Source organism: Camelus dromedarius, chromosome 5 (genome assembly GCF_036321535.1).
Source record: "Camelus dromedarius isolate mCamDro1 chromosome 5, mCamDro1.pat, whole genome shotgun sequence".
NCBI lineage: Eukaryota > Metazoa > Chordata > Mammalia > Artiodactyla > Camelidae > Camelus > Camelus dromedarius.
In genome coordinates this window covers 3190620-3213212 of record NC_087440.1, presented here as the reverse complement: position 1 = coordinate 3213212, position 22593 = coordinate 3190620, and the positions used below count along the sequence as shown (strand labels likewise).

The following is a 22593-nucleotide window of genomic DNA, read 5'->3' as shown; positions in this document are numbered from 1 at the left end:
AAGAATTTCCCGACATTTGACTCTTTGAAGATCCAGCTCCGAATGTTGAGGTTTTAACCTTAAATGCTACATACGCTCCACAGGCCCTTCTTCCTACAATAGTGCTGTCTACTCCTAGGATGTGGGGAATAATCTGGTAGTTAATAACTGCTCCTGAGTCTTGGACAGAGCAGCACCCGCCTCGCATGGCATTCTCGTGAAGTTGTGGCTGTGAATTGGTGACTGGTTGCAGCAACGTGGAGCCATTGTGAGTTTTGAAGCTCTCTCTTTGCCTTTCCTTGCTGCTTAATGAAAACTCTGGCTGTCAAGTTTTCTTCCTCGTCATATTTTGCTCAATTCTTTTCTTTCATAATGCCTACTTTCCCCTGCAACTGACGTCAGTCTCTGCTTGCCTCCTGTAATTTTCCTAATTGCTTTCTCTCCTGTCTCAGTCTGTGCCTGAACAAGACAAAAGAAAAAGTGGCGAAGGCATATTTTGGGACGGGAGGGGCCAGAGCAGCTTAAAGAAGGTGATTATTTCCTAGTTGTAATGTTTCTCACTGACCCTCCTTAGTGCGTGTCCGGAGGGCTGTCACGTGTGCAGGAAACTGATCTGGGAAGGAGGAAATGAACAGTTACTGAGGGTCTGCCCTGTGCCCAGCGCCTGCCTGTGCTTCATGTGCATTGGTTTTATTTAATCTGCAAGGAGCCATTTGAGGGGTGTTCTTGTCCCCTTTTGCGGGTGAGGAAATGAGACACAAAGAGGTTAATTTGTCATTCTTACCGAGGGCCAGCATTCAAAGGCAGGTCCCTCTGACCCTGGGTCTGTGCTGTCTCTATTTCTGGGCCTCTTCTGCTCTGATTAGTGGTATGGCCATCACAAAGGGAAGGGGAGGAACTGTCCGTCCTCAGAAGAATGGATACCATGAAAGGCAGTTGTACCAGGTAGGAGGTTACAATACCTGGCTGTAAAGGCAGCTTCAGATCTGTGAGAAAGAATGAAAGCCACTGTATTCTCAGAAGAGTGCTGGTTTCTGGAAGGATTATCTTGATTTGAGGTAGCAGGTATCACTTCCCTCAGGGCGTAGAAAATATGATTTAACCACTGGACAACATCTCTTCACGACGAATGTCGTGATTAATTAAGTATACATTAATTCTACTGGTATTCAAAGTGTCTTTACTCCTACTAGGAAGTATGAAATAATCTAAGACAAAATCAGTTCCCTGAGTTTAGAATGCGCTGATTTGGTCCTTTTTGACTGGGGTAGATAGATGAGGGGGGAGGGTAAGGGGTACACGTATATGTGTATGTGTATGAAATTGGGTATCTGCAGTGTTCTGGGAATTCGCGTGGGAACCTCAGTGGTCTTCTTAGTTCATGCTATAGAGAGTATTACCTCGTACTGATTCTGAACCATAGGAAGCTACTTGCCTCCTTCCTTTCGATTGCTTTCCAAATTTACACTTTTTCTGAGGGAAGGAAAAAAAAGGAGCAAAGAGGAGCAGGAAGAGGGAGCTGCTGGGTCACTGAACTGAGGTGCTTCCTTGGCTTCTGGCTCTCTTCCAACTCTTGAATCTCTTCACTGACTTGCTACGAGGGAGGGACTGTGGAGGCAGTAAGTTTACCCAGGAAGTGAACAGTAAGTAGGAGTTGCTGGAGAATTGATGGCTACGTAAAACAGTATCTCAAACAAAGAAAGAGATTTATATTTGTATTTAAAACTGAAGGCAAGCTTTATACTTGCTACTGGAACTGAGCTGACATTTAACTTCTCATCCCCAAACACTTTGAATTAACTGTTCTAAGCTGTGAAACCAAGTTTGTAGTAACAGACCCGGCAATCAATCACCTAGTATTTGTCTCTTAAAGAAAAGGATGTATTACAGCTCCACCAGGTGGCTGCCAGCAGTGTGAATGAGACAGGCCACCGTCCTCCAGGAGGAGAGGGAAGCTGCTCTTGATTTTATTTGTGCATCATCTTAACTACATCAGACTTCCGTTTAAGGAAGGGCAAAGAAGGGAGACCACGGCAGGCTTTTCTAGGAAGTCTGTCTGGCGAAAAAACAAAAAACCAAAAAAACTCCTACAAGATCACTGTGACTCACTTTTGACATACAAATACCTGAAACTCATAGGCAGTTTTTTGATGGGTTAGTTGTACCCCAGGTTCCTATGTTCTGGTGCCCTCATTCCAACTATTATTTTTGGTTTTCATGAAAAGGCAGAGGATACTGTAGGCCTGTAGGTTAGTTTCAGCTTGTGACTGTTAGACACTGACTGTGATCTAGCTCAGACACTGTGTAGTAGGAACGAAGGCTGGTAACCTGAATTGTATTTTTGGTTCTGCTCCTATTCGGAAAGTGGTTTCTTTTTTCTGGTCCTCAGTTTTTGTATCTAAGGAGTGAGTGAGTTGTACCAACTGATCTCCAGAAACTCTTGGCCTGTGCACCAGCGTTTGAGTACTTTTTGTTTTAAATTTGGAAAAGAATGAACTTGTTAAACATTTGAAACCAAATAGAAAAGATGAGGGAGAAAAACTGTACTTAGTGTAGACATTTCCATTTTTTAAATTAAACTCTGCATTATGATATTGATGCTGAGAACTGGAATGAGATAATCTTCAGTCTTCTCCCTCTAGTCTGATGTGGCACAGATGTGATAATAAAGTCCATATGCAGCCTCGCTGAAAGTATCTGATTAGACATAAAATGGTAAAAATAAAAAAATCTGATAAGCAAATTGAGCACAAAGAATGAAAACAAAACAAAACAAAAACCTACCCAGCTCCTAAAACTTTGGAAGGTGAAATTCATTTTCCCAACTTACTGGTTCTGTTCTCATCTGGATTTAGAGAAAAGAGAAAGAAACAACTTTTTTCTATATGCTGAGTAAATATATTCATCTATTGAAAGTCAAAGACAGTAGTATGTAATTGAAATTTGAAGAGCTCTGAGTTACACATTGGTTTGTTCTCTTGTAGTTTAGACATCAGTGAATAAAATGAACCATCCCTAATGGATCCAAATATTCTAAATTGCAGTTAGTTTTCAGTATATGACATTTTCATTTAATTTGGTTTAATTTTTTTATGTTAGTTGAAGACAGTGATTTGCAAAAAGCATAAGTCACATTTTATTCCAGTTCCTATCAATACACCCAGGTTAGGGAATATCAGGGGCTGGTGCTGGTGGGAGGTACTGGTCCCCCACTTCTTGTGACTTTCCCCATTAACACGTAGTGTGTTATTTCACTCTTTGTGCTTCCCCCCTTTAAGAAAAAAATAGTCAATTTGTTATCTTAAAAAATTGCCCATGAATGAATACTGATTTCGTACGGTGGCTCCTCCTACCCTTTACAGAAATCAGTTTTTACATTGTTTGCTGCGCTCCGTGGTTTAGTTTGCCTTCTTCCATATGTGCTTTTATTGGCATATTGCTATGCCACCTGCTTGAAGTTTGAAATGTTAGGTTTGGATGCAACATAGACTTTGATCTAGGAGTTGGGTTTTTTGTTTTGTTTTGTTTTGTTTTGTTTCTCCTGTGAGACAGTTACATGAAAGCAGGATCTTTGATTTTAGTAATTTATGTGTTTTTCCTTCTTATTTCTTACCTGAACATGTCATAATGCTCCATGCGGGACACTGCAGCTGGCTGCTCTGGAGTTGATTGAAAATTAATAAAAGATGATAACTTTAGGTAGAAATTAAGCAGAAAAGAACTGCTGATTTCTTAAAGAGATAAAGTAAACTCAGATTTTCTTATTTTGTTAACTTTTTTTATTGAGTAATAGTCATTTTACAATGTTGTGTCAAATTCTAGTGTAGAGCACAATTTTTCAGTTATATATGAACATATATATATTCATTGTCACATTTTTTTCTGCTATGAGCTACCACAAGATCTTGTTTATATTTCCCTGTGCTATACAGTATAATCTTGTTAATCTATTCTGCATTTTAAAATCCCAGTCTGTTCCTTCCCACCCCCCGCCCCCTTGGCAACCACAAGTTTGTATTCTATGTCTATGAGTCTGTTTCTGTTTTGTATTTGTGTTTTGTTTTGTTTTGTTTTTAGATTCCTATGTGAGCAATCTCATATGGTATTTTTCTTTCTCTTTCTGGCTTACTTCACTTAGAATGACATTCTCCAGGAACATCCATGTTCCTGCAAATGGCATTATGTTGTCAGTTTTTATGGCTGAATAGTATTCCATCATATAAATATACCACATCTTCTTTATCCAGTCATCTGTTGATGGACATTTAAGCTGTTTCCATGTCTTGGCTGTTGTAAATAGTGCTGCTATGAACATTGGGGTGCAGGTGTCATTTTGAAGTAGGGTTCCTTCTGGATTTATGCCCAGGAGCGGGATTCCTGGGTCATATGGCAAGTCTATTCCTAGTCTTTTGAGGAATCTCCATACTGTTTTCCACAATGGCTTTCCTTGCTTCCCTCTCCCACTCTTAATGATTTAGATGTCTTCTTTTACAATTTTGTGCTTATTCTTTTTGTAATTCATGGCAGTTGTCTCCTTTCCAGTTAGGAGTTTCTCATTTTTGTAGCATCCTGCTTCTTTTCTATTTAGAGTAGACCTGTCAATATTTCTTTTAGCATGGGTTTAGTGTAAACTCAGATTTTCAAGTATTGGTGCAGAACTTCTGTTAATTCAAGAATATCAATACTGGTTTTAGTGAAAAATTTTAGCAAGTTAGTTTCAAAATGTGCTTTATGTCAAAGGTAAATTCTGAAATTTACTTGAAATCTAATTTTTTAGTTAAAAAAAGAGTTTTGGGGGGATGGTATAGCTCAAATGGTAGAGCGCATACTTACCATGTACAAGGTCCTGAGTTCGATCCCCAGTACCGCCTCTAAATATAAAGAAAGAAATAAACCTAGTTACCTCCCCATGACCAAATTAAAAAAAAGGTTTCATTTTCAGCATAACAGGTCTTAATAACCATATGATGAAAGTTTACCAATGAAAATAATACACGTGCACACATACATGCTTCATAGATCATACATTATTCCCAGCAGTCTTTGGGACTAAATAATTTCCCCCCAAGCTATGGGAGTGTTCCAAATATATAATCTTAGCTCTGGAATTTAAAATTTAACTTCTAGTCTTCTGTGTCTTGTGAGTCGTGAGTTTGAGGAATATTTTATATGTTCCTCTTAGCATGCATTGAAAAGGAGTTTGTGGCCCTTTTGCTATGTATTCTTATGATAACCCATTATTAGTGGCATGTCATGTCACTTCTCTGAGCTCATTTCCACCTCCGGATAAAATGGAGATTTTGGGTATGGGCATGAGAGATGGAGCTTGGGTCGGAACAATTTCTGATGTCTCTTCCAGGTCTAAATATTGTATGACATTATTGTGACAGAATGCTCCAATGGTTTCATGGCCACATCTGTGTTTGTTCATTACTGACTTGGCTTTTACTGTAAGAATTTCATTTGTTAAACCCATGCTGCATTTGGACTTCTGAACGATTTAGTAATTTTCCAAATCCTTTCATTTAAAATTTGCCACAAGTGTCTTTGTCAACAAGAATTTGAGTTGACTTTCAAAGAAACTAAAGCAGACTGAATATAAATGGAATGGGGTCATTTATCAGTATCTGTTCTTTTATTTCATTAGTTGAGTTAATGTCTAAGCATTCGGCCCAGGGACTGTGTCTAGCTCTTCCATTTTATTAATGACTTAGCCTTGCTGCTGTCTTCCTTTTAGCTTGCAGTAAGTACAGAATAGTTAGAAACTGTTGACAGTTTTTATAATCTTTCAGCTCCCATGAAGTATGTAAGCAATAAAATAAATGTCATTCTTTCTCTTCTTCTTGCTCTTTTCTGGGCATTTCGCTAGATGACTGTTTTGGTCTCTGCTAGTGTCTAATCTGGTCACAATAGTTTTTGTGTTCTGAAAGACAGAAGCCAATTAATTGAATTAACCTATGTCACCATTACTTTTACAGCCAAATGATCAGAGAAGAAAATACCCTAATAAATGGGAGGCCCTTTGAAATCCTTGTATAAAGAGAAGCAGTGAAAGTACATTATTAATTTGGTATCTTACTGAGAAAATTGACCAGTGAATGTTGGTTTTGCATTTTCCATGGTAATGTTGTGTCATTTATTTAGATATCCTTGGAACAGAAGATCTTATTGTGGAAGTGACTGCCGACGATGCTGTGAGATTTTATCCCTGGACCATTGATAATAAATACTATTCAGCAGATATCAATCTGTGTGTGGTGCCAAACAAGTTTCTCGTCACTGCAGACATCGCAGAGTCTGTCCAGGCCCTTGTGGTTTACTTTGACAGCACACAAGTAAGATTTTGTTTTCCACGGACCTTGAATAAGAAATCATTTTGCCGTTTCTCTTTTTTCCGCTGTAAGTTCTTTTAATGTCTCTTTCTCTGTTTCTGTTTCTGTTCGTGTGTTTGTTTCTCCTCCCTCTAGAAATCTGGTCTTGATAGTGTTTCGTCATGGCTTCCCCTGGCAGAAGCATGGTTACCTGAGGTGATGATCTTGGTTTGTGATAGAGTCTCTGAAAACGGTAAGGCGCTCCGGTGGGACTGTGGTTGGTACACACATTTGCCGTTCCTTGGTAAACGATGCATTGGTTTCCATAACTTAGAAAGTACATCTTAATGTGATTTTATTACCTTACAAAAATACTTTCAGCTCTTTCTCTTTGGAATCTTGCACTGTTTACATTTTATTTTTAAAGAATGGGCACTTTGGGTTTCTCAGACTTTTGGGTTTTCTTTACATTGCTTTATGTTGGATGCCTGTAGCATAACGTTAACATGAAAGGTAACGCTTTGAGATCTGGGGAGGGTATTGCGGCAATGTTCACGCTGTGTTTTATTTTTGCTTATAAAGAATGTCTTGCATGTTATTTTAGGTGTAAACCGACAGAAAGCTCAAGAATGGTGTATCAAACATGGCTTTGAATTGGTGGAACTTAGTCCCGAAGAGTTGCCTGAGGAGGATGGTGAGTATTTGTGTGTCAGGAGAAAACATGGTGTTTGGATTCAGATACGAGAGATTATTTGAATTCAGGGAAGAACAATCAAAGTGATACTCAAAAAATGTTTTTTCCTGAGCTCTTTGAAAATATTTGTGCAAAATCCACAGATGTGATCTGTTAATTGAATAACCCATTTATGTGGTTTTACCACCCATTTTAGGACTTTTGAATTTTTCTTTTCCTCTTGTGGCTACAGGTAGACATTTCTACCTTAAATCTTAGTCATTTGCCCAATCTCTTATCCTTTCTCTGCTACCAGCAAAGGAGGGTTTGACCTATATTCATAAATGGTTGAAGTTTATGTTCCTTATTTTGAATTTTTTTTTTTGACATTGCATTTTGAAAAGGAATTTATTTTCCACTCAGTTGAGTCGTGCTTATTTTGAATCTGTAGTAACCGGAGGTTGAATTCCCAGGAACCCCTGGGGCATGCCGGTACTATGCGTATGTCTTCTGGATATTAGACGCCAAAGATAGACCCAGAATGCACTGTCACCCCTCCCTGCCTTCCGGGGGTGGCTCTGTACTTCCTTCTCCTTCACAATAGACTTTCTGCTTCTTCCCCTTCTCCCATCCCTCTACTCATCTTTTCTCCTTCAAAGTACAGCTGTGTTAGCTGCTCTGGGGTCTACCAAGATCAGATGGGTTTTGGCCTACCAAAACCTTATCCTCTAGTGCAAGAGATGAAACATGTACACAGACAACTGAATTACCAATTGGAAAGTCATAAGTATTGTTAAAAAAATATTCGTGCCATGGAATTTCAGAGACGAGGAGGTTATTTCTCTTTAGAAGCTCAAAGGATGCGTTGGCACCGTGAGCTCTCACATGTCACCTGCTCCATGGGGAAGAAATGGAGAAGGTCCTGGACTTAGAGGACTGGCAGGAAGATGCCAGTTGTTGCAACAGACATTCTAAGCAGGGCAACCAATGTGAATTAAAGTACCTAGGGAGGCTGTAAGTAATCATTGCAGGAAGCCTATATTTTTTAAAAAAAAAAGAAATTAAGAAGTATTTTTCTATATTCTGGCTTTTTTAGAATTTTTCCAGATTGTTTTTGTCTTCAGGAATAAAGCCCTGCCAGAGAAGAAAAGGACAAAAATTAAATAAAAGGGCTGATTTTTCCCCCATGTACATTTTTAAGAATATTGAAAATTAATAAGTACAATTTATCTTTCATGTTGTTCTAGGACTCCTAAAACTTGTGCCGTTTTATGTGTATAAGCATGTGTGTGACTGTTCACTTCTGGCACTAGAATGTTCTCTTCTTATTGTTCTTGAGAGTCAGAATTTGAGGCATTTATTTTACCTGGTTTTATTTTGGAATCTCTGCTCCTTTATACCACTGTGCTGCTTCTCGCTCCTTGTCCGAATAATGTTGTATTAATTCATCTCAGTCTTCAAAGAGATGTCAACATATCATCTTTAGGTAAAATGACTAAAACCTTCCTAGAATGTTTTAACGCAGACTGTTCCCAAGCCATATATCCTCATCCTTTATTGACATGTATTAGTTGAACATCAGTATGAGACTTGGTGCTTGTTCGTGTTAAATTCATCTTATTGATTCTAGCTCTTTATTTCAGACCATACTTTTGGTTCCTGGTTATATCATCTGAAGTATTAGTATTAGTTATTCTTTCAAGAACTGAATCATTCATAGTTAAGATAAACATGCCTTTTATTTCTTCATTTAAACATCGATGGTGATAAGTGCATCTGTGTAGGGCATCTGCAGTTTAGTCCTGCCCATGTTTCTGTTATGTTGTTGGGTGGGTTGGTGTTCTGTAAATGAGTCGTCAGTTCATCGGTTTCTGAATGCCTGCAGTCTTTCGGGCACCGAAAGTAGTGGGTTTAGGTTTAGGTAGTGGGAATAATGAACTCAAGAAGACATGATTCCTGCCTTCCAGGAGTTTCCAGTCTAGAGGGAAGGTCACACCAGTAAATCGTAAGTTCCAGCGCGTCTTCTCTCTGGGAGAGGTGCAGAGTGGTGCCATCCCCACTTGTCTTTGAGAATAGCATGAGTAATTTGCCCTTAGTCAAATAGCTAGTAAGTTACAGAGCCTGGGTTCAAATTCATATCTCCTGACTTCTGATTCTCTGCTCTTCCTGTTAAACCACCCAGGGCCAGGCCAGGCCACTAGAGACAGGTTCTCTGTGGACTGTTCTCTGTAAACTGTTAGACTTTTCTCTTTAAACCACATGAAAATTATTTCTGCTGCTATTTTCTGCATGCAGTCTTACAAAACTCGTTAACTGAAGGATCTCCATTTCCTTTGTACACACTCTTACCTACATTGTAGCTAAGAATACAGCCTTGTTACTAATACACTGTCAGATTATTGGCCTGTTACTTTGAGCAGTATCTGTTAAATTCTAGACACACTAAACTAAGTTTTTTTTTTTTTCAATGACCCTTTGGCTGTCTCCTTCACTTATGGTTATAGTAATTTCACTTCTCTCTCTTAAACTTCCTCTCATCAAGAAGTTGTTCTCTGAATATCTGTTATAAACAATAATTATCGTTGTATAGTTCCTAGGAGAAGTTAGGGCATTTACAAGATTTTATAGCACACAAAGAGAACGATTCCTGCCCTCAGGAAACTCACTGTCTGTAAATAGCCAAGACTGGGATTTCTAGTACTATCCTAGGATTGTGTAATTGATGGAAACTAACATTTTCAGGGGAATATGAGTAGATTCCATTGGTGAGGTAATGGGGTTGACTTTATTATATAAACCTTTTATATTGTGTATTTATTTAATTGTTTTAGTTTCTAGATAATTCTTATCAGGAGCTCTAAGCTCTGTATTTGCACAATATTTTTCCTTATGACGTAAGTTACAATGTGAAGTAACAAGTAAATAAGCAAGATAATTAAGCCACAGTTATTTTAAAACGTGGCTTGAGGGCTTATATATACACATATAGTTAGCGTTCTGTGTCCAGGGGTTTTACGGCCACGGATTCAAGCAGTAGAGGACCAAAAATATTCAGAAAAAAATTCCAAAAAGTTCCAAAAACTCTGTATTGTAGTAGGTACTATAAGTAATCGAGAGATGATTAAAGTATATTGGAGGATGTACATAGATTATATGTGAATACTGTGCCGCTTTATATAAGAGACTTGAGCATCCACAGATTTTGGTATCCATGGGGGATCCTGGAACCAGTCCCCCACGGATACTGAGGGACAGTTGTAGGTATGTATGTATGTATAAGTGTGTGCCTAGATTTATGTATTTCTCCTCCCTGATCAGATGACTTCCCAGAATCTACAGGAGTAAAGCGAATTGTCCAAGCCTTGAATGCCAATGTCTGGTCCAATGTAGTGATGAAGAATGGTAAGTAACTTGGGACTGAAGGCCCTACAGCGTTTTTTCTCCTGTTCCTTGGAAGTTTTAAATTCTTTGGATATATGTGGAAGCATTAGGGTTGTATCAACTCTGCAGATTTGTTCAATTTTAAGTTCCCAGGTCAAGGAAGAGCCAAAAGTAACATTTCTAAGAATTTTAAATGTTTGTTTAATAGTTAATTCAACAAGAATTTAGAGCTTGCCTGTGATATGCCTGGCATTGTCTTTGACTTTGAGAAATGCCCCAAAATTGTGAAATATGAATCCTATCCTTAAGGATCTCATAGGCCCAAAGTGTGCACTTATAAAATGCTGGGTAACCGTGCAAGGCAGCCTTTGATACGTACAGAATGACTGATAAAAGCAGCAAAGGCATCAAGACCAGAGATGTGGCCTTTACTGTGGGCTTGAGCATAGAGAGAGCGTCAAGCGAAAGTGGGTCTTGGCAGCCGTCCTCATGGGATGGTCAAGATTGAGGTTGGTGAAGGGGCGGGTCGAGAGTGGCAAGCAGGGCAGGAAGCGTGGCATGGAGAATGATGGTTTATGTTCTAGGGCCACTGGAAGACTCTCGCCTAGCAGCTGGAGCTAGCTTAGAAGAGAGAGGCCTGTATTCAAGGCAGGAGAATGTGGGCTTTTTCCTGTACTAGAGATTTTCGTTCACAAGAGAGTAGTGCAGAGAAGTTGGCATCTTTGAAAGGTTCATGCCATGGTGGTATGCAGGCGACTGAAGCAGGTGGAGGTAGAGCCTGAAGTCAGGAGACCGGGCAGCTGCTGCTGCAGCTCAGCGCTCGGACCTGGGCTCACGTGCTGGCCATAGCCGTAGGGGGAGAAGCTGGGTCCGAAATGCAGTCAGAAGGGAGAAGGCTCGTTGGTGTGCATCAGCCTCTTAATGTCTGTAGCAGTTTGCTTGAGGCTGCAGAAGCAAAATACAACAAACTGGAGGCTTAACAAAATACAGCAAGTATTTATTGTCTCACAGTTCTAGATGCCAGAAGTCCAAAATCGAGGTGTCAGCAGGGCTGTGCTCCCTCGGAAGATGCTGGGGAAGGATGTGTTCCAGGTCTCTCTTCTAGCTTCTGGTAGTTCTTTGGTTTGCAGTGGCATCACTCCAGTCTTCACGAGGTATCCTCCTGGGTGCCTGTCTCTGTTCACGTCTTCGTTATAGGATAATAGTCATAATGAATTAAGGGCCCACCCTACCCCAACATGACTTCCCCCTAGCTAATTGTATCTACAAATAAGGTAACGTTCTGAGGTATTGGGGGTTAGAACTTCAACATAAGAATTTGAGGGTGGATATAATTCCACCTATAACATATTTCTTCAGGAATTGTGGCCTCCGCAGCGTTTTGCTCTTCTCTGTAGCACTTGGCAGCCTCAGTGGGCATGTTATGCTAGGTGAAACACTACAGAAGGAATGAGAAAAGTCATATTTAAGTGAACTCACCTCATCTTCCCTGAGATAAAGGGTCAAGTGGAAGATCAATTTTATAGAAATAGAATATTTCATTTCAGTGTTTGGTTGCCCCTCGAGTGTAAAGTGAGCTGGGCGCCCCTTAGCTTGCCTGAGATCTGACCTAGCCCACGCCATCACTGGAGAGTTTCGTCCTGGCATAGAAAGATATTCCTCCCCTTTCCTTCTGTCTCCTTTCTCCTCACTTTATTCTTTCTAGGGGGAATCTAATATGTCTGTTACATTGAATTGCACAGATAAATTAGATTTTATTCTGTTGTAGTAGCAATCAGGTTAAGGTCATGACAGATCTAGAAAAAGTAAAGAGATTTTAGCCTATGTTGTCATCTCCCTGTTACCAGAACAAGCTCCCCTTGAGGCTTGGTCCTTCCCATTCATTCTTTCATCATTTCTTGTTGAAAACGTAGCATAGTGAGGCATTGCTGTCGGCTGTCTTCACTGTAACAGTGCGTTTAAGGTATGGTACATAAACTGGATCAGTCTGGAATAACATTATATTCAGTGGTGCTTGTTATATTTATGAGAAATATTTTCAGAAGAGCTTACTTGGCTTCAATCACTTTTTGAAAAAATCTGTCCCCCAAGTTTATACATTAAAGAAGTACTGCCTTGTAATTTACGTTTATAGCTATAAATTTAGAAGGTGGACTGAATGTACTTTATTACTTTGGAATTGTGGTCAAAGGTATTTTCTGAAAAAAATGCTGTTCAGACTCTAACCAGTACTCTTTTTTTGTGTGTGTGCAAATATTAAATTCTTTATTGTTATCATTAAGACTACTTTTTTTAGAACAGTTTTAGATTCACAGAAAAATTGAGAGGAAAGTATATAGATTTCCCATATGTCTCCTACCCCAACGCATGTATGAGCTCCCTCTTATCAGCACCCCAGAACAGTGGTACATTTGTTTCAGTTGATGGACCTGTATTGACTCATCGTAATCACCCATGGTTTACATTAGGGTTTACTGTTAGTGTTGTACAATTTTGGCATTTAGATAAATGTATAATGATGGTTATCCATTATCATGGTATCATACATAAAAGTGTTTTTTCCCATTTTTCAGTTTTATTATGTAGAATTATTCCAGTTCGACTGCACATACACATTATATTGCATGTAAATACATATATACATTAAGCTGCACATTTTTTAAGTTTTCGTGTATGTACTAATTATTGTTCCTAAGAACAGATTAGATCTTTAGCTTTCTAAACTTACATAGTTATCAAAGGAATAAAGCCAACTACAAAATAAGAATAACAGAATGCGGTAATCTAATCGTAAAGGACAGTCAGATGCACTGAAACGGTACTCTTAAAGAGAACTACAGACAAAGGAGGCCCACTGTGGGCTTTTCGTGGTTCTTTGCCTAGATGTATCTTCGTTTTATTTCATTCTTTCTTTACAGTGGTGGTACATTGGTTTGCCGTTAACCAAAAAACCAAAATGTTGCCACTAGCTTAGTTCCATATTTAAGAGAATCTTGACCTACATGGTGTGAAGGAAATTTAACTTGTCCTTTCGGAGGAGCCCTAGATATGGAAATACAGCGACATTTGGATGCAACCCTCATCTTAGGAAGCGTGAGGGACATCCTTGTATATAGCCCCACATCTTAGAGACACAGCTCTGTATGAATATACGATGGGTTGTGTTACTGCCCTAGGATTGCCCTGCCTCCTGCGCTCTCTGCAGTCTTACTTTGCTGGTGGTCTGAGTGAACTGTGCCGGCTTCCCAGCAGACTGTTGGTGGTTTTTTTTTTTTTTAATATTTTATTGAAGTATAGTTTGGAATGTTGTCTGCCAGCAGGTGCTCACACTGGTTTATTTATTTGGGGGATCTCCATCTTTTCTACCTCTCTTTCTCTTTCATTTTCCCCATTTTTATCTTTCTCTCCTTTTATTTTTCTCTTAGTTTTCAAAAATTGTGGTTAAATATACATAGCATGAAATTTACCATGTGTAAGTATACAGTTCAGAAGCATTAAAGTACATCCACATTGTTGTGCGGCCATCAGCACTCAAAGCTTTTTAAACTAAGAAAAAAATTTTGAATCAAATAGTTGGTTGACAAAGTAAAGAAAGATATTAGAGGTAATTCTTTTTTTGTTTGTCTTTCTATTGGATATGCAGCCAGTTGTTTAAGGAAGGAATAAATTTTTACACAAGAGTTTAGAGAACAGTAAGAGAGGCAGCTTACCTAATTCATTCTAAGGCTAGCTTAAAACAATCCAAATCCCTAAAGGTAGTACCAGTAAAGAAACTTATTAGAGGCCATCTCATTTATGAACATAGATGCCATGATTTTAATCAAAATATTAGCAACCCTAACCCAGAAATCCATAAAGAGAATATAGTATGACCTAGTTGGGTTATTCCAAGTGTAGCATTCTTTAATAAAAGAAAAATCTATTTGAATCACCACATGAACAGGTTACAGGGGGAAAAATTGTATGATTATGGCAATCAATGAAAAAAGCATTTACAAACTTCAAAATCTATATAGAGGGAGGAAATAAAGAAACTGAACAAATTAGAAACGGGCTCCTGTGGCAGAAATTGATAATATGTAACATAGTAAATGCCATACTGAATGTGAAACAGGGAAATGTGGACAGTAGTGCCACCTGAAAATGTCACTTTTAGGATATTCATGACTAGTTTTTTTGTTATTTAACTTATTTTTTTAATTTAAAATTTTTAAAAAATTAAATTAATTTTTAAAATTAAATTAATTAAAATAATTTTTAATTAAAAATTTAAAACATTTTTTGGGGGGAGGTAATTAGGTTTACTTATTTATTTTTGGAGGAGGTACTGGGGACTGAACCCATGGCCTTGTGTATACTAAGCATGTGCTCTACCACTTAAGCTATACCCTCCCCCTGTTTTTTTCAAAAGTCCACAAATGACAAATGCTGGCAAGGCTGTGGAGAAAAGGGAACCCTCCTACACTGCTGGTGGGAATGCAGTTTGGTGCAGCCACCGTGGAAAGCAGTATGGAGATTCCTCAAAAGACTGGGGTTTTTTTATTAGAAAAAATTACAGTAATACTGTAATCACAGTTGATTCTTTGGGATTATTACAATGCTGGTTACATAATTTCAGTTAATTATTTTGGATTATGTATTATCTATTTGGTATTTATCAAGCAGTATTAGAATACTGAGGTTTTGCCATACTGATCTTTAATTTTGTACTGATTCAGAAAAATATTAGTTTGAAACTTATTAAAAATACGTTTAAAATGTGCTCATCTTAAGAAAATTTCTAATTCTAGTAAGGACTATGAGAATTTAGCTGTTACAGCAAATATCCCTGAAAATGTACAGATCTGACTAGGGTTTTGTTTCTTTGTGGTTTACTGGCCGCTCGGCATTCAAAAGCCAAATGCTTAACCTGAAAATCTAGTTAATTAAAAACTTAGAAATGAGTAGCTTCCTTCCTGTCTTCCACCAGGATAAAGTGGCTGTGTTTCCTAAGTGGGAATTCCTGATTTAAATGAATAGACAGCTCAATCCTTTGCTTATTAAAAGTCTGAACAACTTAAGCTGGTAATAGTATATCTGAATAATTTTTTGCTCCTAGTCTCTTCCTCAAAAGTTAATGATACAGAGGCGAGTGGGGGTGGGAGGGAAGGATAAATTAGGAGTATGGGATGAACAGATACAAACTATGTAAAATAGGTAAGCAGTAAGGATTTACTGTATAGTACAGGGAACTGTATTCAATATCTTTTTATAGCCTATAATGGAAAATAATCAGAAAAAGATATATGTATATAAAACTGAATTATTTTGCTTTATACCTAAAACTAACACAATATTGTAAATCAACCATACTTCAATTAAAAAAGAAAGAAATGAAGGATATACTGTGGAGCTGAAAACACATGCACACAAAAGTTAATGGTACAGAAACAACCAAATCAGAAATAGATTGGATTTCATTCAAAATTAAAGACTTTTGAACTTCAAAGGACACTTAGGAAAGGGGAGAGATAACCTGCAGAATGGTAGGAAGTGTTTATCAACCATACGTGTATCTGATAAGGATCTAGTATCTAGAATGTATACAGAACTCATACAGCTCAGTAATAAAAAGTCAACCCAATTTAAAAATGGTGGGAGAAGTTGAACAGACATTTTTCCAAAGAAGATACACAAATGACCAGTAAGCACACGAAAAGATGCTCAGCATCATTAGGCGTCAGGGAAATCTCAAACTCAGAAACTGCTTCATACCCACCACGTTGGCTGTAATCAAAAAGAGACAGTAACAAGCGTTGGTGAGGATATGGAGGAACTAGAACCCTCATACACTGGTGGCGGGAGTGGAAAACAGGGCTGCAGCCACTATGGAACAGGAGTGATTGCTCTAAAAGTTAAACCACATGACCCAGGTACAGTGGGTATATATACCCAGGAATTATAGTACCTATAATTCCGCTTATAGGTACTACACCCGAGAGAAAACTTGTGCACACGTGTTCCTAGAGGCACCATTCATAATAGACAGGAAAGTGGAAACAGCTGCTGGACTGGAAGCACCTGCTGAAAAGAATACCCCTACAATGGAATATTATTCAGCCACAAAAAGAAACGAATCATGGATGCCTGCTACAACGCGAGTGGACCTCAAAAACATTCTGCTTAAATGAAAAAAAGCCAGATGCAAAGGCCACATATTTTAGTGATTCTATTTAAATGAAGTGTCAGAGTAAATTCATAGACCGAAAATAGACTAGTGGTGCCCAGGGGCTCAAAAGAGGGGATATGGGAATTCTTTTTGGGGTGATGAAAGTGTTTTGGAATTACAAAGTGATGGTTATACAACTTTGTGAACATACTAGAAACCACCAGATGTTATACTTTAAAGAAGATGAATCTTAAGATATGTAAATGATATCTCAGTAAGAAGGAGAGAGGAAAGGAGGGAGGAATGGAGGGAGGAAGGGAATAGTGTCACTAATGATACTAATGGTAGAAGGGGCGGTGGCGGTGGTAGAAGGAAGTGATCGTGCTGATGAGCCGCTTCTGTCCAGACGTTACCTTATTTCATCACAGGACCTGAATGAGTTAGACATAGAGAAGTCAAGTAAGTTCCCCAAGGTCATGTAAGTCATCAGTTCTCAACCTTGTTTGCACACTAGAGTCACCCGGGGAACTTTAAAAAGTACTGATGCCTGCATCTCACTCCCAGAGATTCTGTATCAATTGTTAGGAGGTGAGGCCTGGGCCTAGAGATTTTAAAAAACCTTCTCAGTAATTATCCCCAGGTAATTACAATATGCAGCCAAGTTTAAGGACCACAGATATTAGCTATTAACTATCAAAGCCCCTGATCTGAACTTGGATCTCTATAATTTTGATGTCTCATGCATTTAACTCCTATAACACGCAGCCTTATAAATTATTATGTTGTGATGAAACATCTCTCCTTTACTGCTGTTTCTCTACAGAATCAAATGAGTTTCCTGTCCCAACACTGTCACTTCACTGTGTGCCATTAGGCACATCTTACTCTGTGCAGGCTTCATATTTAATCTGGAAAATGAGGTTGGTCTCCATCCATGGCCCTGGCTGCACAGTTGAATCACCGGGGAAACTTTTATGACCTGTGCGGTCTGGGTCTCACCCAGACCATTTCTCTTAGAGGGGAGGGGTGGCTACAGTATTTTTTAGGTGTCTCAGGAATTCAGATACGCAGCCCTGGTTGAGAACCACTGGCATAAATGATAGTCATCTAGTTCTAACTTGTAGGAGTCTGTGCTTAATCCGTGGGAATAAAGTAGGCATTCTGAAAGCTGCATTAGCCCCCTGACTGATTGACTTTCTCCCTTTCCTAAGGCGTGGAGTCTTGGCATCACTCCTCTGACGTACAAAGCCAGAGGGGAGAGACAGGGCTGTGCTTAATGTAGAGGCACCTGGAGGCAGAGGTGGAAACAGTGGGCCCTGTCCTCTGTGCTTCCTTGGTGCGTATTTCGAGTACGGCTAGTGTGACAAGGTCAGCAGTGCTTGTAGTAAATGGTCCTCCTTGAGACCAGAAAGGAGCAAGACAGCCTTTGTAAGTAGCTGCTTGTCTGGGGCGCAACTGAGACCCTTGCTGTGTCTGCACCATTTGAGTTTTTCTTCTGTTGACCTCAAATTTCTTACTGGTTCACAATTTAAGATCCTATTTCAAATGTTCATTCATTCATTCATTCATTCATTCATTCATTCAGAAAAATTCTTACTGAGTACTAGGTGCCAGACATTGGTCTGTGTGCTGGGGATACGTCAGGAAACAAAACCAACATTTCTGTCCTTGTGGGGTTTTCATTCTGGTGGGAGACAGTGGTCAGGAGGTGGTGCAAGTAGTAAGTTGAACAGTGTGTTAGAAGACGATGAGTGACCTGAGAGGGAAAATAAGGCAGGGCTAGGGGTGTGGGGATGGCTGGGCAGACTGCAGTATTAAACAGGGTGGTCCAAGCAGGTCTTCTTGAGAGCTTGAGGTGTGAGGAGGGGGAGGAGGTATTTTCCATGCGGTGTCTGGGAGAAGAGCGGAGCAGCCACGGGAAAGCTACAGCGAAGGCCCTGAGTTCGAGAAGGGATGCTGAAGTGTTTGAAGAATATCGAGGAACGCACTACGGCTGGGGGAGGGGCGGTCAGAGAGAGAGCGGAGGACCAGATTATTTAGGGTCTTGTTGGCCATCGTAGTGACTTCCACGTTTACGCAGGGTCAGCTGGGGAGCTTTTGCTGAATAGAAGAATAACATGATCTGACTTCACAGTTATGAAGAGCTCTCTGGCTGCTTTGTGGGGAATAGATGGCGGAGGAGGTGAGGGACCGGGAAGCTCTCTTAGGAGGCGACGGTGATACTCCAGGTGAGAGAGAGTGGTGGCCGAGTGGCCACCAGAGTCGTAGCAATGGACGGAATGAGAAAAGGTCCAGTGCTGGATCTATTTTCAGGTCATGCCAGCGTGATTTCCCAAGGGTTTGGATGTGAGATGTGAGAGGTAGAGGGCCGTCAAGGAGGACTCCAGGGCTGGGGCCTGAGCGATCTGAAGGATGGGTTGCCATCAGCTGCAGTGAGGAAGCCGCAGGGGAAGCAGACTTCGCGGGGCAGAGTGATCCAGGAGTCATCTAGTTCTGAGCGTGTTAACTTTGAGATGGGCACTACACTTCCAAGTGGAGGGACCAAGTAGCCAGAGGGATAGAGGTGAGGGGTTTGTGAAAGGAGGCATACGCTTGGCATTTAAAACCTTGAACCTGGATGAGATTACCAGGGGAGTAAGTGTAGTGAGTAAAGAGGACCAAGGACTCAGCCCAGGGGCATCCCACCGTGAGGAGGACAGCAGGAGGAGAAGGAAGCAGCCGAGGACACTGAGGAAGAAAGGGTGATGGGTGGGGTGGGAAAGTGCAGGGTGCAGAGTCCTGCAAGCACAAGGGGAGTGCTGTCAGGTGGAAGGAGGGCTCAGCTGTGCCAGTGCCGCTCACAGGCCCAGTGAGGTGAGAGCGAGGATTGACCTTGGGGTTTAGCAGCGTGGAGGTCATTAGTGACCTTGAGGAGAGCAGTTTCAGTGAAGCAGGTTTAAGAGAGATTGGGAGGAGAGGAATTGGAGAAGGTGACTCTAAACCATTCTGGAAGTTTTGCAGGAAAAAGGAGTAAAGAAATAGGTGGGTACTAGTGAGAAGAGTGTGGTTGAGTTTTATTTTTTTAAGATGAGAACAGGAGCAGCATTTCCTAGGCTGAAGGGAAAGATCCAGGAAAGAGCAGAAAACTGGTGAAGGAGGTGAGAAGGCAGAAGTGCTGGAGTGATGTCTTTAAGTAGGCGGGGGGGTGGGCAGTGGAGGGGCTGGCCGTGGGGAGGAGGGGAAAGTAAGTCCGTGGAAAGAGGCAGGAGGGGAGGATGTGGGTGCAGGTGTTGCTGGGTCGGGGAGGTGTGGCATGGAAATCTGGGGAAGCTACTTCGGATTGTTTCAGTTTTCTCAGTAGGAAGCCAGGTTATCAGCTGAGAGCAGAGTAGCATTAGGGTTGGAGGAGAGAGAAAATGTTAATGTCATCCAGGAGAGGGAGAGAGTAGATGAACCTATGGTTGGGTGTGAATGAGGCTGAAACGATAGACATGAATGACTGCTGGACAGCATGAAGGGGCCGGCTGGAAGTCTGGTGTGAGAAATTCATGGTAGAGCCAGGCAGCATGGGGGTGTGTGTGCCTGTGGGGGGGTGTCTCCCCAGCTGCCTTCACTACATGGTTCCTAACATGGACTAATCAGTTGTGCTTTTACCAAGCAAGAGCGAGGCAAGGGGTGAGGCAGTGTATATAAGAGAATGATTGTAATGATTGACTGTGGAAGTTAAGATGGGTAAGAAAAGGAGAGAGTAGATCAGTGGGGACAGGGTCAGTGGAGAAGGTGGTTGCCTGGAGATCCCATTGGAGTTGAAGGACAGTCAAGTTGAGGTACTGTAAGGGGGTGGGGGTGAGCTGGGAAGATATGGGGTGGCCAGAGAGTGGGATGCATGAAATTGAGATGATGGAGGGGTTGTAGTTGGTAAACAGAAGATCTCATCGTGTGACCATGGGAACACAAGGCTGAAGCAGGGCAGAGGACAGCATCAACAAAACAAGTTTAGTGAGCCGAGTCAGGTTCTGGGAAGGGCCACCTGTGTGTAGATTCAGCTTGCTAAGAATTCAGGCAGAAGTAGGATTGGAGAAAATGACCATGAGCCAGTCATTAAAATTGTGAAGAAACAGGGGGAATGATTGGGTGATGGTAACAAGGGGTCTTAGACACTGGCCGTTAACTGTAGTCTGTGTGAGAGTATCAGTAGGCTTTCCTATTCAGAGGAGGTTTCAGAAGTCATTTAATCCAGTGATTCTCAGCCAAGCCCCCTGGGAGCAGGGGAGAGCAGTTCAAATACTAGCCCGCCCTCTGGAGCTATTATTAGCCTGGCCCCCATTGACAGCAACTTCAGCTGGTGAGCCAGTATCACCAGTTGATTGACAGGATGACTTATCTCTTGACTGCTTTTAGAAAGAAAACTTACAGGCACTTTTGAGCTAATCTGTTCCATCCAGTACATGAAGAGCTTCTGTAGCATCCTTGCCAGATGATTGCCCTCCATTTTTGGTTGAATGCTTCTAAAAACAGGTGCCTCAGTACTTTGTGAAGCGGTCCTAGAAGCAGTTAATTGTAGAGAGAAATCAAAGAACTGTCCTGTTAATTCTCAGCAGGTAGAATGTGTCAGGCTGGTAGCTTGGGGAAAGGATATTTATGTTACTTTGTGTCATTGAGCTGAGAACAGTGGTGAAAATGTCCTCTACGGTGTGTCTTCCCTGCCTCTCCCTGTTACTGGCTTTCATTTTGATCACTCTTCTTTCTAATCTTCCTTGGAGGAGACGAAAGTTCCAATGGAAATGATTTAACTCAGAGCTGTTGAAGTGACCACGGGGGATGGGAAGAATAGAGATTGTCTAAATGATGAGTTTGGAAAAACCAAAGCTGAGAAGGGATTTAATTGGAGTCTGTAGTGTAGGGTATGTATGTATATATGTGGACTTGATTTCCCAAATCCCAGAAGGTAGTTTATGGGAGTACATTACACTAAGAGGTGATCCAGGCAGAAAATAGAGATGATTCCGAAGGGGCCACAGTGAATTCTCATGAATGACAGTTATACCTAATTCACCTTAGGAAGGCCCTTGGCCTAAGCTTTGTAAGACTTTTATTTTGAAGAGCTATCATGTTTTTCTTCCCAGTATTTTTCTGTGCAGTATTTTTTCTACCAAGCCTTGTACTGGCTGGATTGACTGGGATTACATGTTGTTGAATTTTATGGAAGTTCATAAGGGGCATTGTTGTTTTGGGTATGCTAGTGTGTGTCAGCCAGCCAGGTGGAGACATGTGGAGCGTAGACTCCCCATGCGTGCGGCTGGTGTGACGACTTCCTTTCACAGACGGGGAAAATGAGGCCTCAGGGAAGAGAGGTGACTTGCCTGTACCCACCCAGTGAGTCAGTAGCTAAGGTGGGACCAGAGGGCAGGTCTCCTGGCCCAGGAGTGTTCTGTATTTTTCCATTCCAGGGTGTTGATTTCCATTGTCGGCTGTTAGAGAGGTGAACACAGAGCAGTTAAATGATTTATCCAGGCTGCATGGGAAATTATTGGCAGAGCCAGGTGAATTCATTCCTTTAAGAGCTCCCTCAGCCGAGGTGTCTGCTGACATGAGTAAGATTTTAACGAGATAGCCAGGAAGTAATGATCATGTCTGAGTTTTTGGACTTTTTAACTTACTGCATTTTAGATCAGTCCTTTTTAAAAGGCTACCTGAAATGGTGTCGATACTAGCTTTATCCCATCATTCTGCACGTAATCCAAAGTGCAGGTAAGGCTCCTGAATAGTTAATGTGATAAATACTTATGCATTACTTGTAAGTGAAAGATAGTTTATTTTTAATTATTTCACTTAGAGTCACAACAGAGTATTCTCTTCAGTTTAAGACTCATTTGTACATAGTAGGTGCTCAGTTAATGTGTTTTTGTTACTTAATTTCAGCTTGTAGAAGCAAAACAGATTAAATTATAGTACCACAGTTGTAGGCAAGTTACTCTTTTAGGAAGCGATTTATAAATCTTCTTGATATAGAGACATAATTTCTGTTTGTTTTGTCTTTGGTGAGGGAAGGTAATTTGGTTTGTTTATTTATTTACTTATTCTTAGAGGAGGTGCCGGGGATTGAACCCAGGACCTCATGC

At 40.6% G+C, this 22593-nt stretch overlaps 1 protein-coding gene across 3 annotated transcripts in view; it reads left to right on the top strand.

The window, feature by feature from the left end:
- The window catches only part of AAGAB (alpha and gamma adaptin binding protein), a 56349-nt gene that overhangs the window by 9103 nt on the left and 24653 nt on the right, over positions 1 to 22593 (top strand). For all 3 annotated transcript variants that reach the window (XM_031452899.2, XM_031452900.2, XM_031452898.2), the window contains exons 2-5: positions 6124 to 6314; positions 6447 to 6543; positions 6895 to 6984; positions 10282 to 10365. In XM_031452899.2, the coding sequence (XP_031308759.1) occupies positions 6124 to 6314; positions 6447 to 6543; positions 6895 to 6984; positions 10282 to 10365 (462 nt within the window). The remainder of the gene's footprint in view (positions 1 to 6123; positions 6315 to 6446; positions 6544 to 6894; positions 6985 to 10281; positions 10366 to 22593) is intronic.